Source organism: Mus caroli, unplaced genomic scaffold (assembly GCF_978045245.1).
Source record: "Mus caroli unplaced genomic scaffold, Mus_caroli_1 scaffold_15, whole genome shotgun sequence".
In the NCBI taxonomy this organism is placed as follows: Eukaryota; Metazoa; Chordata; class Mammalia; order Rodentia; family Muridae; genus Mus; species Mus caroli.
Genome location: NW_028227270.1, coordinates 67,636,989 through 67,652,441, shown reverse-complemented (window position 1 = coordinate 67,652,441; position 15,453 = coordinate 67,636,989). Strand labels below are relative to the sequence as shown.

General features: G+C 50.3%; 1 protein-coding gene across 1 annotated transcript; it reads right to left on the bottom strand.

The window, feature by feature from the left end:
• Positions 1–1,192: 1,192 nt before the first annotated feature.
• Positions 1,193–14,869, bottom strand: S1pr3 (sphingosine-1-phosphate receptor 3). Its single transcript, XM_021180081.3, has 2 exons — positions 14,660–14,869; positions 1,193–4,677 (listed from the first exon to the last, which is right to left on the bottom strand). Exon 2 carries the CDS (start codon positions 4,532–4,534, stop codon positions 3,398–3,400), a length of 1,137 nt encoding a protein of 378 aa, XP_021035740.1. The 5' UTR covers positions 4,535–4,677; positions 14,660–14,869; the 3' UTR covers positions 1,193–3,397.
• Positions 14,870–15,453: the final 584 nt, after the last annotated feature.

Genomic DNA, 15,453 nt, shown 5'->3' with positions numbered 1-15,453 from the left:
ACTCATGTCTGTGTGTGGTGGCAGGGCGCCATCATGCGTGCATAGAAGTCACAGGACAACATGTAGGGAGGGCTTCTCTCCTTCTGTCATGTGGGCCCTGGGGATCGAACTGAGGACATCAAGTCTCACCAAGGCAAGCAACATTGCCTTCTGAGCCACTCGCCAGCCCTGGATCTTATAACGCATCGCAGAAGACAGGAGGGCAGATTGAAACCTTTCTCTAGAAAATTGGTCTTATGTTTTTCCCTCAGGGGTGGGAAAAGGGATAACTTGTCAGAAACACTTGAAAAGATTCATGCCAGTTTTGTGATCTGGAGCATAGACTGCCTTGGGCAGGTCAGAGGTGATAGACGGCGGGAAGGTGGAACTGGGGGGTGGGGTGGGGGTGTCTTTTCACTACAAGTTATAACAACTGTCGTCAACAAAGCATCACACCAAATATGGATCCTCTGTGTGTGGGATGCAGGTTAGTGGCTAAAACTTACCGACTATAAAACAGGGAGCCAGTTCTGCCGGCTGCTTACCCGCTTGCTCATCTGCAGACACTGGCAAATGAAACCTAGTCTTCTGGTTGGATGACATTTTTATTTTTTTATTTTATAATTTCTTCCCTACAGAGGGGCTATTACCATTCTTCAAATCATAGGATCTGCTGGGAAATGGCTCCCCTGGGATGCCCTGTGCCTACGTAAATGCCACAGAGGGCAGTTTGTGCCTGTAACCATGACAGGAGGAACACAGGTGCTGGGGAGACTGTGGTCAGTCAATCTTGCCAAAGCTGGCAGCTTCAGGTTCAGTGAGAAATGGTGTCTCAAAAAAACAAGATGGAGAGCATAGAGAGAGAGATCCAACATTAACCTCTGGCCTCTCCTGCATGCACAATAGTGTACATGGGTGGGCACACACATACACACACTCACCACCGCTACCACCACTACCACCACCACCAGTAAAACAGCATCTACCCAGACCTGTATCAGTAGCATCCAGTACGCAAAAGCTTCAATCTAACATCATCTACAAGATGGCCCTGGGGGATAAAAGGGACTTAGTGATTGGGCATCAAATGTGGTTTATGCCTGTAATGCCGTGAGACCAGGTACTAGGGGAGAGAAGCAAGACCACCCCACTACACCCCCAAGTGTCTATTCCAAAACAATAGAACATACCACACAGACCTCCAGGATGGGTTTTTATACAGGCTTTTGGTTTTATTTATTATTAACAAACATAAACTGCAAGTAGCCAAGGTCGCTCACTACCTTGGGCGAGCCCCAGGGTCTCTGGTGTCACTGGTTTCCGACCTTTGACCTTCAGGGCGAGGGTTGGATGCACCCGATGTCTCAGTGCTGTCTCGGAGGCTAGCTAGGGAAAGGTGTGCACACTGGCATCACGGTCGACGGATCCACTGGGCATACATCAAAGTGAGCGCAATTGGGTTTTAGTGTATTTTTATTTTCAGTTGCTTGGCAGTCTGTCATGCTACAAATGTCACCTCCTAGCTGGGGATGGTGGGCCTGGCCCTCCACAAGGGTTTGTTGCGTGAAAGCAGACACAGGAGGAAATGGAGAAGCCAGAATCCTGTACAATGTGTGATTAATATCAATGACCCAGACCCACGGCCTCAAAGCATTGCAATCATGAAAGAGCATGCCCACAAGCCCTGTTCTCTTTCCACCTCAGTTCCCTTACACACTGCTCTGCTATTTATTTTTCCCTTAACCCAGCACTTGTATGCTTTCCTTTTTCAGAAATGCCATGGGTTTTGTCAACATGGCAACATTTTCTCGGTGACATAGAGAAGGGCAAGGCCAATGATTGAGCAGAATTTCTTGGCAGTGACCTATATCCATCAGGAGTGACATGAGGGGAAGTCTTTAGTTAGTCAGACCAGGGTTACCTAAGACCCAGAAAAATGTCCCTAAGCAAGAGCAAATGCCATCAGGTAACCACCAAGAGGAAAAAAAAATCAGTTTTAAAAAGGCCCATAAGTGTGTAAAGGCTGCTCTTCCAGGGTTCGTAAGGCAACAGTCTCTGAGGCTAATCAACTTATGGGGAGCCTTGACATGACATTTCCTCAAATGAGAGTCTTTCCGAAGGCTGTTCTGGGAGCATGCATGCTGGCCACCCTCCAACGCACCCACCTTTCATCTGTGTGCCCTGTGGGCAGAGTCCTTGGGTAGGGGATGTTCAGAGGTGTCTTCTACGCATTTTCTTTACAGGATGGACAAATGAACGCAGGTCCAAGCGGAGGAGAGTGGCTAGAGCGTCCATCATATGGGGATTGGAATGGTTCTCTCTAAAGAGTGCACAAATAACTACATCACACCTCCCAGCCTGGCGGATTCCTCTCACTGAATAGTCCTGGACAGGGTCCATAACTGAGGGAGTTGAGAAGCTTTGCTGACAGCTCCAGCTCCTTGCCAGCAAAGGGTGACAGCAAAGGGGACAACCAGCCTCAAGCTTCTCTCTATAGACTTGAACTCGGGACCATAGAGATGAAGGACTGGCTTGTGAACGTCACTGCGGGAACCTCTCTACATGCAGCAGACCGACTGCAGTCCCTAGAAAGATTACCGACAGTGGAGAGCATCTTGCCTCTCCTTAGGAGTTCTTCCTTTAGTGGTGCCTGCATTCTGAGAGATCCCAGCTGGCTTTGCTGTGGCTTTCAGAAATGCCTCAATGACCACATAGTCTGGCTCTCAGGTGTACCTAAGCTTACGCAAGGGACCCAAGAGGGAGAGGCGCAGGAATGTAAGGATAAGACCCGCACACCTGGGCTGCTCTTGGGTGAGGCTTTTGAGAATACAGAATACTTTAGTAACTTTTCACAGTTATGAGTTAGAACACCGGTGCAAGAACACTGGGAAGGGGACATGACCTTATCACATGCTGAACCTGGGACAGCAGTGTGGGCAGGTTTGGACCAATGATGTGTGGAAGTCTGACACTTTGTAATGGGTTCCACCTGGGAAAATCAATCGTATACATCCTGTACAACACAGCAATGAACACACACACACACACACACACACACACACGAGCACCCATTCTATGGAAAATAAATGTAGTGTGAAAGCAGGGAGACATCATCCCAATGTGCATGTGCATAGCACATCACCACCTGCCTTCCCTGGACCAGGGGAAGCGGCATCCGAAGGCAGTGCACCGTGTCAGCAGCTTGGTACATTCAGAAGGATGGAGCCTGCAACAGATAAGGCACATCCCAAGTCCAGGCTGAAATGCGTTGGTGACTCCTTGGGTCTCCTCTTCAGGAGATGCCACACAGTCTGGCCACAGCAAGCAGACCTCCAGAGTTAAGATCTCTTAAGGCCCCACGTGGAAGTGATGCATGCAATAAATAGGTGTGGCTGCAGAGCTTGCCCTGTTGAGACCGTCACTTGCAGAGGACCCCGTTCTGAAACGGCCTGTTTTTGTCAATGATGCAGGAAGAAGTAGCCATGCGGGGCAGGTCTTCCTTGACCTTCGGAGAGTGGCTGCTGTTGTTACTGGAGCTTGACTTACTTCTGCTTGGGTCGAGGGCAGGCTGCATGGGTGAGGCCTGGGTCCCCTTGCCCTTGACCAGACAGCCGCACACCAACCGGAAGAAGGCGCGCCGCATCTCTTTGCTGGCCAGCGTGTAGATGACAGGGTTCATGGCCGAGTTGAGGACAGCCAGCATGATGAACCACTGACTCTTGAAGAGGATGGAACACTCCTTCGCCCTGCAGGCCACGTCGATGAGGAAGAGGATAAAAAGGGGGGACCAACAGGCGATGAACACACTCACCACTATCACTACGGTCCGCAGAAGGGCCATGGATCTCTCAGAGTTGTGGCTGGCCACCCTGCGGCTGCTGGACTTGACCAGGCAGTAGATGCGCGCATACAAGATGACGATGGTCACCAGAATGGCGGTGAAGATACTGATAAGGAAGGCGATGTATTTCTTGGAGTAGAGGGGTAAGATGGTAGAGCAATCGGGAAAGTTCTCCAGGCAGTTCCAGCCCAGGATTGGCAGGGCACCCAGCAAGAAGGCAATTAGCCAGCACATCCCAATCAGAAGGAACACGCGGTGCTTCTTGTTGGCATCATACGGCCTCATCTTGATCATGGTCAGGTGTCGCTCAATGGCAATGGCCAGTAAGCTGCAGGTGGACGCGCCCAGGGCTACGAACATACTGCCCTCCCTGAGGAACCACACGGTTGGAGATAGACTGAACGTCTTCCTGCCGGACATCAGAATATTGACCTTGTAGGCTATGCCGGCCAGCAGGTCGCAGAGAGCCAAGTTGCCGATGAAAAAGTACATGCGGTTGTGAAATTTATTGTTTTTCCAGATGGCGATCAAAACCATCAGGTTCTCCAAGACTATGAAGCTACAGGTGACCAAGAAGAGGATGGTGGTGATGAGGGTGCCACCCTCAGGGGGGTCCCGCAGCCTGCCTGCCAGTTTCCCCACGTAATCGTAATGTTCCCGGAGAGTGTCATTCCCCAAGACTGGCTGGTGGCCCTGCGCATGCGTGGTTGCCATGGCTTCCTAGAGATAGATGGTTACTTCAACAGTCCACGAGAGGGCGCGCCAGGAACGTTCATTTCAGGGAACAATTGGGATCGTGGTGGTGGGTTCCTGAAGGCGTGCAGGCCTGACTTCGGGAAGAGTGTTGAAAATAGGCTCTGTAAGGAGATGAAAATAGAAGGCGCTTTAGAGCAAGTGATCACCATTCAGCAGCCCCAAGTGTGGAAAATGCTAACGCGTGTGGAGGGCTGATGTGCAGGGAGTGCTTGGAACATAGGCCAAGTCTCTAAGATAGAAACCAGGGAAAGCTGTTAGGGGCCTGGAGCTGCCAGAGAAGAAACCTCAGAGTGCGAATCTGTGAATCCTGTAACCGCAGCAGAAACGAGCAAGCTTCCACTTGGAAATCTCCAGGCACCAGGAAATACTGCGTTACTTCTCACCCACCACGTGGGAGCTGGTAAGCCAGTATTCCCAGCTGTGGAGGGAATCAGATTTTTCTCAGGATGGGAAAAAGTGAGGGAGGGAGGATTAGAAGGAAGGAGATGAAGGAGAGGAGGATGAAAGGGAAGAAAGAAGGGGTGAGGAAAACCAGAACACAGTAGGAAAAGTGGTATCTGAGAGACTTCTGGGTCCTCCAGGATGAAGTTTGGAGCAGTACCGTGAGAAGCACCCATACTTCCTTGGGCTGATTCCTTTGGGGTCTGGATGGGCCTTTGGCCCACCTGGCAGACAGCCCTACACTTTGACCACAGAGGGAGGGCAGGAAGAGCAGCCTGAGCCTGGGCAAGAACCCTGCGGCCACTGCACTGAGCAGAGCTCAGAGAGGAAGGAACTCGAACTGTCCTGGAAGAAGCGGCCACTGAGGTTAAAGGAAGAAAGGGAAGGGAAGGGTAATGACGTGAACTTTGAGTGTGGCTTGAAAGGAAAAAGTCTGGGCCAGGAGTATAAAATAGCATATTTACAATGCCTGGGACTAGAAGGCCATACTTGGCTGTGAAGGCCTTGAGTGGAAACATCAAACCCTGAAAAATTAAGTGTCTCTGTGTGTGCCTGCATGTGTGTATGTGTGTGTATATGCATGTGCCTGTATGTATGTGTGTATGCATGTGTATGTGTGCAGGCATGTGTTTATGTGCATGTGTACATGCATATGTCTGTGTCTGTGTGCATGCATGTGTCTGTGTGTATGTGTGCATGCACGTGTATGTGCATGTAAGAAAGAGAATAAGCATGTGTGCCTGTGATGCAAATGCATGCACATGTATTCCCATGTGTGTGACTGAACCTGAAGCACATCCATGCAGCCACATTGGCTGGCCACTGAGCTCCAGGGAATCCTCCTGTCTACTTGCCCACAGCACTAGGATTACAGATGCATACACCAAACCTAGCTTTCTACCTGGGTGCTGGGGGGTCCTGAACTCAGGTTTTCACTCATGCTTGCATGGCAAGCACTTCACCAACTGAGCCGTGTCACCAGGCCTGCCCACTGGCCTGTGGATGTGTTAACCTGGCTTACATCTCATCTCCATCCACCTCCGAGACTCTGGTGCTCTGCCGAGCAGTTGTGAAGGCAGTGCTTGATGGGCACGGGCTAACCATTTATTTTTTACTGTCGTTGACACACCTACTTGTACATCTTTGTGGGTGTGGCATGGTGACAGGTGCATACATCGGTGATGACCACAGCATAGCCATTCGCATTCTCCACTCCTTAAGCATTTGCAAGTTCGGAGGCCCCTATCTTTGTGTTCTTCATTGGGGTGAACCCAAGCCAACTGCAGAACTTTAGAACTGAGTCCTCTGTCCAACTGGGTCTCACCTCTTTCTGTTCCTTCCGACACCCCCTCTCTATGCTCACTTAGTTTAAATTAAAGTTACTGGATTCTTAAATATCTGATGAGGTCCAAGGGAGGTGAGCTGAAAATAGCCGACTTTGCGTACCCGCTGAGGATTTACTCAGTGTTTAAGCTCCAGGCCTACATTTGGTTCCTAGACACATGGGCCAACACCGCGGGGCTCACCCACCAGCAGGAGCTTCTCCCAACAGGGACTTCAATCCCTGAAGGATACCAGGGGTTCCTCTATAGATGGTACTATAGGGCTGAGAAGAGAAAGTGACTCCTGGGAGACTCTGTACCCCTGAGATACCCCCTGGGAGCAGTGGGTTTGGTGTAAGCCTCTTCTTTTTCCATCACGGGGGTGGGGGTGGGGGTGGGGAGCTTAGCATTGGTGACATTGGAAAGAGGAGGCCTGTAGCTTCTTGGCAGAGGAATCTCCTAGATTCCTGGCCCCTCGCAGGCATCTGCTATTCTAGATTTCCCAGGAACTGTCTGAGTTGATGTCTGCATTCTACCTGGAGCTGCCCTTGGCCTAGTCCAAGTATCTGAGCTGCCTGGGATGATGCAGGGCTTGAGTCATAGTCAGTCTGAGTGCCACTGGCTGGGGGGACCTTTACTCTGCCTTCTTTTAACTTCAGAGAGTGATTCTGAGCATAAGATACTGGTGATACAGAGGGGGTTCATATGCTCAGGACTCCTGGCACCCATTGAGCGAGCCCCCTCTCACACCCAACCAAGCTCCCCACTGGGCTTCTAAAAGTTCTTCTTGAGGCAGGCAGGACAATTCTACAAGTCTCTTTTTCCTCCTCCTCCTCCTATCATCATCATCATCATCATCGAGTATCAAGTAACATAACCTGACCTGGAAGTTGCTACAATGATCTTGAATTTCTGACCCTCCTGCCTCTGCCTCCTAACTGCTGGAATTACATGCTCAACCCACCATGCTGTTTCATGCAGTGCGGGGGTGGGAGGGGTGGGAGTGGGGGCAGGGGGAGGGCATTGAACTCAAAGCCTCTCAGCTGATAAGCGAACACTCAGCTAACTGAGCTGTATACACTCACATGCAGCCCAGGCCTCCTGATTTTAGTTTAAATCTCATCTGTCTGTCAAACCCCAATCCACATTCTGCTCATCTTGTGGCACCATCTAGGGTCAGGCCAGCTCCCATGACCTTTCGTCAGGGTCGCCATCACTTTAAGAAAAGCATAGCGAAAGCTCTCATTAGAAGACTAGGAATTGTAAGCAGCCAGTTTTCAGAGATGCAACAACATACCCAACAAAAGCAACGTAGGAAAAGAGGGGTTTATCTGGCTCCCGGTTCAAGGGTGCAGTCTACCACAGTGGGGAAGATACGTGCCATGTGCGGAAGCTGGAGGCAGCTGGTCACATCATGTCCACAGTCAGGAAGCAGAAAGATTGTTGGTGGTCAGCTGGCCTCGTTTTTCTTGTTGTTTTTAAAATTTTACTTATTTAATGTATGAGTGCTCTGCTGCATATACATCCGCCTGCCTGAAGAGGGCACCAGATCCCCCTATTGATGGTTGTGAGCCACCATGTGGTTACTGGGAATTGAACTCAGGACCTCTGAAAGAGCAGCCAGTGCTCTTAACCACTGAGCCATCTCACCAGTTCTGCATTCTCTGTTTTTTATTCAGTCCAGGACCCCACCCTATGGGATGGTCCTGCCCATCCATTTCAATTAACCTGATCTACAAAGTAGTTCCTGCCCAGATCTGTTTTGTTTTCATGCTGATTCTACATGTCCTCAAGTTGATAGTCAAGATTAGACGCCAAAGGCAGGAAAAGCCATCCAGATGATCAGTGTCCATCCTCATGTCCTCGGGGGCTGTCCCCTGACACAGCAGCTGGCCTTCCTTACTTACAGAGTGGATCTGGGTTCTTACAGATGGTGGAGGACCCACCCCATGCTATGCTGTGTAGATGCCCAGGTTTGTTTTCAAATAGCCCTGAGCGGCTGTCTGCTCTGCCATCAGGGGTTTCAGTCCTGAGAACAGATAGACAAGATAGCTCACAACACTGCTGAGAATTGAGGTTCCCCTCCAGGTTTCTTGTTCTGGGGAAGACAAATGTACTTAGGTTAGCCTTTGTGTGCACATGTGCTCGTGTGAAAGCCACGAGTCAGTCTCGGGTGTTGCTCCTCAGATGCTGTCTACCTTGGGTTTGTTATGGCTGTGCTTGCCATTCATGTGTTTTGAGGCAGGGTCTCTCACTGGCCTGGAACTTGCCCAGTAGACTTGTCTGGCTGGCCAGCGTGCCCCAGGGTTGCTCCTGTCTCTGCTTCCCCAGAGTTGGGAATACACGCATGCGCCACCACACCCTGCTTTTTCACAGGAGCTCGGAGAATTGAATCCGGGTCCTCCTGCTCAAGAGGCGAGCACTTTCCTCACTGAGCCATCTCCCCAGCCCTCGTGCCATGCACGTACCAATGCAGATTGTTTCCAGTGTCTCGCTTGCCCAGCCTCCCACAGCACTGGACACACCCCACTCCTCCCTGGAGAGTTTGAGCTTTTACCTCCAGCGTGAGCAGAAGGAAAGAGAGTCCCTCCAATCAGGCAGATCTGATCTCAAGCCATGGATTGTGACCCTTTGGCAAATTCCTGTCTCAGAAAACGTGTATATTATGATTCCCTAACAGCAGTGAAATGACAGTAATGAAATAACAAGGAAAATGACTTTACAGTGGTGGTGCTTGGGGGGTGGGGGCGGGAATCACCACAACACGAGGAACTGTGTTAAATGGCCGAGGCATTAGGAAGGTTGGGGACCACTGTTCCAGGGGGAACAGAAGGTGAAGAAAGGCAGGGACACTCTTCAGGAGTGGATCTTTTTAAAAATTTTCTTCCTGCATAGAAGAAGACCGAGCAGAGTGAAAGAAAAACAGGTGAAGAGAGAAGCAGACACCAGCAATTAAATATCCACGATGAAAATGATAGTGGACATGCCAGGACTCGCAGAGGCCAAGTGCTTACAAGCTAGTCTACTGTGCTGCTAAAGCCTGGACCATGGTTCCCCTTAATTAAAACTCATCTCTCAAGCAGCAGAGATTTTATAGAGCATCTTTTGTTAGATTCCATTCTGTTCCCCTGCATTTGCATCTTGAAGCTGTCTGGCTCTCTGGGACCTAAACACCTATTTTCTCTGGTTTATCACGATTGTAAAGCTGGTTACATCCTGAGAGCTAAGTCCTGGGCTAAGCACCAGATTGGTTTTGGAGACATCTAGATATCGCTGCGTGGTCAGAGGCAGGTCACAGGAGTCCTTCGCTCTGTTTAGAATAGGTCAGATAGGTTCCACTGAGCTAAAAGAAAGCCTCAGTCATGTGTGTCAGTGAGCTCTGCTTAGGGCTAGGTTTGGTGTTTCAGTTCTGTCACCAAATGAATGATGCACCAGGAAGTCAGCCTGCCTCACCACACAGACAACCAAACACTCTTGGAACCAGCACTCAAATCAGCCACCAGGCCACCAGGGGTCTCTGCTGGTCACTACTGTCACCCAGCATGTGTCCACTGTTTGGGTTTCTCACCCAAGTGAATTTATTCTGTTTCTTTCAGTATGTAAATGAACCCATGGCACACCCTGCATGAGGCACCTAACCACACTTGTGGATGCAGGGCGAACCAGCTTGCTCTTTACCCATCTCTGCACAGCGCCCTCTATGGGTCTGATCTATCACAGACAAGGGTTGTTTCTCACACATTCTTTTGGTGAACAAGTCCCTGCATCTTTGCAGGTCACTCTTGCTTTCTAAAGGGGCACATTGGTGCAATGGGTAGACTGTAACCATGACCCAGAAGCGCTGGCCTCTCTGACAGTAGCTGTCCAGTTAGGCCTATAAAATAGGCTTTTGTGGGGGGTGGGGGGGTGTCAAGGTGTTCCCACTGAAGGCGCGGGAGATGCAGTAGGCAGTTTTGCATTGGGCGTTGGGAAAGGAATGAAGTCTGGCAACGACATTGTAAGTTGGACTGCCGATGCATTTCCTTTGGAAGAGAAGGGAGCTATGGGTAGGGAGATGGCTCAGACAGCAAAGCCCTTCTGTAGACACTGAGAGCCTAGGTTTGAATTCCCAGGTGGCATGTAAAGCCAGGCATGTCAGTAAACTTCTGTAATCCCTGCACTCCCACACAATATGGGAGGCAGAGGCAGATTTGCCAGAGGCTGGGCCAGCTAGCCTGGTGTACAACACAATGACTAACAAAGGAAACCCTGTCTCAAACAAAGGCAAGGACTGATTCCTGAGGTTGTCGTCTAACCTCCATACATGTGCCGATCTACATAAGCAGCTGCATTCCCACACATGCATGCACACACACGCGTGTGCGCACACACACACACGTGCCCCTTACTCAAACAAATGTATATGCGAACACACATACACACAGAGAGAAGTGCCCCTAACACACACACGCGCGCACACACACACACGTACACGAACACACACATGTGCCCCTTACTCAAACAAATGTATATGCGCACACACATACACACAGAGAGAAGTGCCCCTAACACACACACACACACACACACACAATTTTTTTTTTTAAAGAAGTCTAATGTTGAGATTGTGGCCACACAGAGACTAGTTTATGTGTCTTCCAAAATCTGAGGCATGTTCTGGTCCCACTGAGTTCTAGAGCGGAGGACTCCCTCAGCAGCACCGGTCTCCTCAGCACAGGTTTGTAGGCAGCCCCTTGCCGGTGTTCATCAGTACCCCCAAGGTTTGGTTAGCAAGCATTCCGACACCCCCAGCAGACCCCTCCTCCCTTCTCCTGCACCCCTCTGATCTGATGGGGATTGGACTGGAGTCCTCAGGCACTCTGCATTTAATGGGAGCCACTGTCCACATCCGAGATGCCCTCTCCCACCCCCTGTCCCCCCATCCCCCATCCCCTGAACCTTCTCACTTTGGCCTCACCACACTGGGATCGCACAGCTTTCCTTGAAACAATCTGACACCAAACATATTTTCTTTTTGCCAAGAAGGAAGGAGACGCCTTGACCAAATGGCTCAGTGGTGGGTGACCCTACACGAGAACCCGCCAATATTAGGCATGCCTGCCCTCCCCCCCCCATCCAAAAGCAGCTTCCCTTAGGGAAAAGCGAGCCTGGGAGAGGGGTCTGATAGATTCCAGATGTGCCTTCTACACTAGCGACTCACTTTCTCCATATGTCGGTTTAAAGAGTAAACAAACTATAAAAAGAAGGAAAAGGAGGGAAAATATCTCTGCTATCTAGTGTGCCCCCTCCTTCTCCCTCCCCTTCCCTCTCTCCCCCTCTCCTCTTTTTTATTTTCCTCCTTGCTTCTTTCTCAAAAATCTCAGAGAAAAAGACATCTCTCTTCGTTAGAGGAAGGACTCCTTCCAGAGATGTCAATGACCTCAGTCTCTGAATCGTATTAAAGCATCCAGTTTTTGACAGTGAGCAACGTTTCTTGGAAAGCTGGAGTTTTCGTTTTTTTGGTTTTTTTTTTTTTTTCATTTAAAAGAACCAAGAAATGACATAACCAGAGGGCCAGTCCATGGCTCCCACTCCTGGAGAGTTCCTTTGCTCCTGAGTCCTCTCACTCTGCTTTTCTGTCTAGACCTCACTCTGCCTCTAGAAGACTGTTCAGGGTAGAAGGAAGGCTTCACTCACACAGCCCCCCACACTGGGCATGCTGAGCTAGGGTCATCAGTGAAGCACCCTGTGAGACAAAGGTTACAGATGAAAGCCGGGGAAGGCTCCCCGTTTCTCCTCCTTTCCTTCCTTCAGGCATGGACACGAGTGCCTCTGCCTGGTGGGGCTTTCCATGTCCTGCTGTCTGCCGAACATGTCCTTCTCATTAGCAAACAAGACGATACACAAATCTGGATGCGGTCCAAGAAACCCCAGATATGGAGGTTATGTCCCAAGAACACTGGGTGCCCTGTGAACATCTTGCGCGTCAGACTTGTCTGTAGAAAGGCATCGAATCGTGGATGCAAGATCTAATTTTGTTTTATATTTGTCTTCCCCTTTGCCTGCTGGTCAGGCTTCTCAAATTCTCCCTACAGTGCCTGTTCCCGGCAATGACAGGGGACCAACTTACTGCCAAGCTTTCCAGAAAACGAATGTGGATTTGTGGAAATCACTTCCATCAGGAAGTTAACGATATGTGCAAGCATGAGGTGTCTTGCCGGGGAAGTCCATCCTGGTCACTTCGTGTCACATCTAGCCCTACGATAGTATGTGACTTCTGAATGCACACAGGGGGAAGCTGAAGTTCCTAATGGCAGAGCCTGGGTAGGCTGGGTGTGAAGCATCTGTCCAGTCCATCCCTTCAGGGATAAGGTTTTTATGAGTTCGTCTCTTGTCATAGGTCCCTTAACTAGGAGGTGCTAAGAGCCTCTTGGTGTCTTTGCAGTCTAATTGCTTGTAGCTACTGGCATCCCAATACCAGCCTTGGAGCTCGGGTGGAATGTTTAGATAACTCTAAAAGATGGGGGAATAGGATTAAGACCCAAGGGTCACAGTCAGCCTGCTGATCACCTCTTCCAAGCACTTGTGGGGAAGAAACCTTTTAGAATGCTATAACAGAGATCCAAAATTGATAAACATGGAATCGTGGGGGTAGACGTGACAACAAGATTCAAGGAACCCCAACACCACATCCCAGCTCACACAAACAGCTTGCTCAAGAGTGGCCCTTCAGACTTTGATGGAAAAGGAGGGATTCAGCTACCACAAGGGGACCCCGACATTTTCAAAATTATGACACACTCAACATGTGTATTATCCTTGTAATAGAGAAATATACCCACAAACTGTAGGCACTGAGGAAAAAATCTGTGTAACAAAGGATCATGCTTTCTAGAAAAGGGACCAGTCCCTGACTCATGGGAAGCAGGGCATCAGGTCAGTACGTAAAGCTTCGCAGGAAATGGGAGTTCCTGCATCCAAATATGGTAGACAGCCAGGAGGGTCTCGGTATGGTGTGTGTGTGTGTGTGTGTGTGTGTGTGTGTGTGTGTGTGTGTGTAAAGAGCAAATGGCTTCGGGGAGATGCTAAGTGGTTATGACGTCAATCTCCCCAAATGCCGGTTGGGGCTTCCTAAGGGCAAGCTCTGATGTATGTGGGCAGACTGACACTGACCAGATGAGAACATCTGCCAGTCTGCTGATGGAAAGATCTGATGTGAAGGTATATGGCCACACAATACTCCCCCAAGCACTGAGCTCTGCACCCCTTAAGAAGCTTACAGATCTAGATTCCTCCACAGCTACCCAAACAGAGCGCCTGCACACAGGCACACACACACACCACCACCACCACCACCACCACCACCACCACCTCAACCAAACAGCCCTGACCACAGCCACAACTTGCCAGGCCTTTACCTGAGGTATGTAACCCCTTGCTCCACTTTCTAGGAATTATATTCTCTTGGCCCCCCCATCCCCCACCCCCGTCTGCTTGGTTTTAGTCTATGAAGGATGGAACTTTGAATAGACACATTTTTGTAGGTGGTGATATGCAATACCAGAGACTTCTGGCTGCAGATCTTAGAATGAGTGACTCTGGAGGCTTTGGAGGAGGCGGGTGTCAAGAAGAAGAGGTGTTTGTTCAAAGCAAAGTATTCCCTTTTAACAGCTGACCAGAAACCCCTCTTACATCAAATCTAAAGAACATGGTGTCAGGATTGTTCAAGGCTGGAGAGACAGGGACACAGAGACCGTGTACAGGCACATGGTTAATGGTCACCCTTCCCTTTCTTCTATTTCAGTTAAGAACAGATGACACACCAATCTTCTCTCTCATTATCACTTTGCTGGCACCTTGTCTTCTAGCTCCAGGCCCGACACTCCTAATTGTCTAGTTTGAGAAGTGCTAAGAAAACTGGAATTTTGTCACTAATAAAACTTACAAGAATCATTTGCTTTCTCCCAGAGGGAAAACCCACAGCCGTTCCCAGTGCCCAGGTTTTCTTCTCCTAAGATTGTCTAACTTCTTAATTAGCCAAGTAAAGCAAGAATCTTTCCCTTGGACTGCCTGCTCCCTCTGCTCCGGGTTTACAAACACATTTAAAAAGCCCTGGTTGTTATTTAAAGGAACCCTATACCTCTCCACCAGCTCCAACGGGCGGTTATGTCCTGTTCTCCGGGATATGAACAGGAGGGGGTGGCCGAAGCGAGGCACTCGCGAGCCCAAGTCACTCTGGTGCCCCGACTTGGTTGAAATTTTATCCAAAAAGGGGGTTCAAACAGGCGCCCAACCCACAACTCTGGTTTGTGCAACCCCGGGATCCGGTCCCGCCGCTCACCTCGTTCTGCAAGGCGCATCTGGGCTGGTTGCATGCTGCCGTGTCTCCGCTAAAACTCCAGTCTAGGGGCTCCTCCGGAGGTCGCTCGTGGCCTCAGGTTTCTCTCCCGCTAGGCTTGTCCAGCCACCCTGTTCAGCACCCGGACCTTGTCGCCTGCCCCTGAACTTGTTCTCCCAGACTCTGCCCCAGAGGATCCGAAGGCAAACTTTTGCACTGCCCTCCGGGGCGGGGCCCAAAGTCACCCCGCCTCCTGCCGCCCCTAACCCAAGCTTCAGAGCTTCGCGGGCTGGTCCCCAGATACGCCCTGGGCCCTGGTTTGCAGCCATGTCCCCGCCTCGGCTACTTCCCCGCCCAGTCTCTGGATTACTTCTCTGCATCCGCGCTGTCTGGACTCTGGGACTCGGGCTGGGGCTCTTCAACCCTCTGTATTCCCTAAGCCCCTATTCCTCTGCCGATCACCTTCCCCCCCACCCCCAAACCTGTACTCTGACTCCAAGGTTCTGCGTCTATCCTGCTAATTTTAAGTGCTCCAGAACCCAGCAGCTGCAGATACCAAACTGGGTGCAGAACTGGGCTTGGGTAGATATCTACCTAAGTGTCCAGAAGGATTTGAGCGGATTCTTATTAATACTGTTACTGACCTCGAGGTGACTAGTTTTAACTATACAATCTTTAACCTGAAATCAACCGACTACCAGCTTGAACTGGTAAGCTAAGCCCCCTGCCCCTTCGGACTCCTGCCCCTGCCCCCATCCCTTTCGGAGCTGAAAGCAGGGACCCCAGCCTCTTGTACA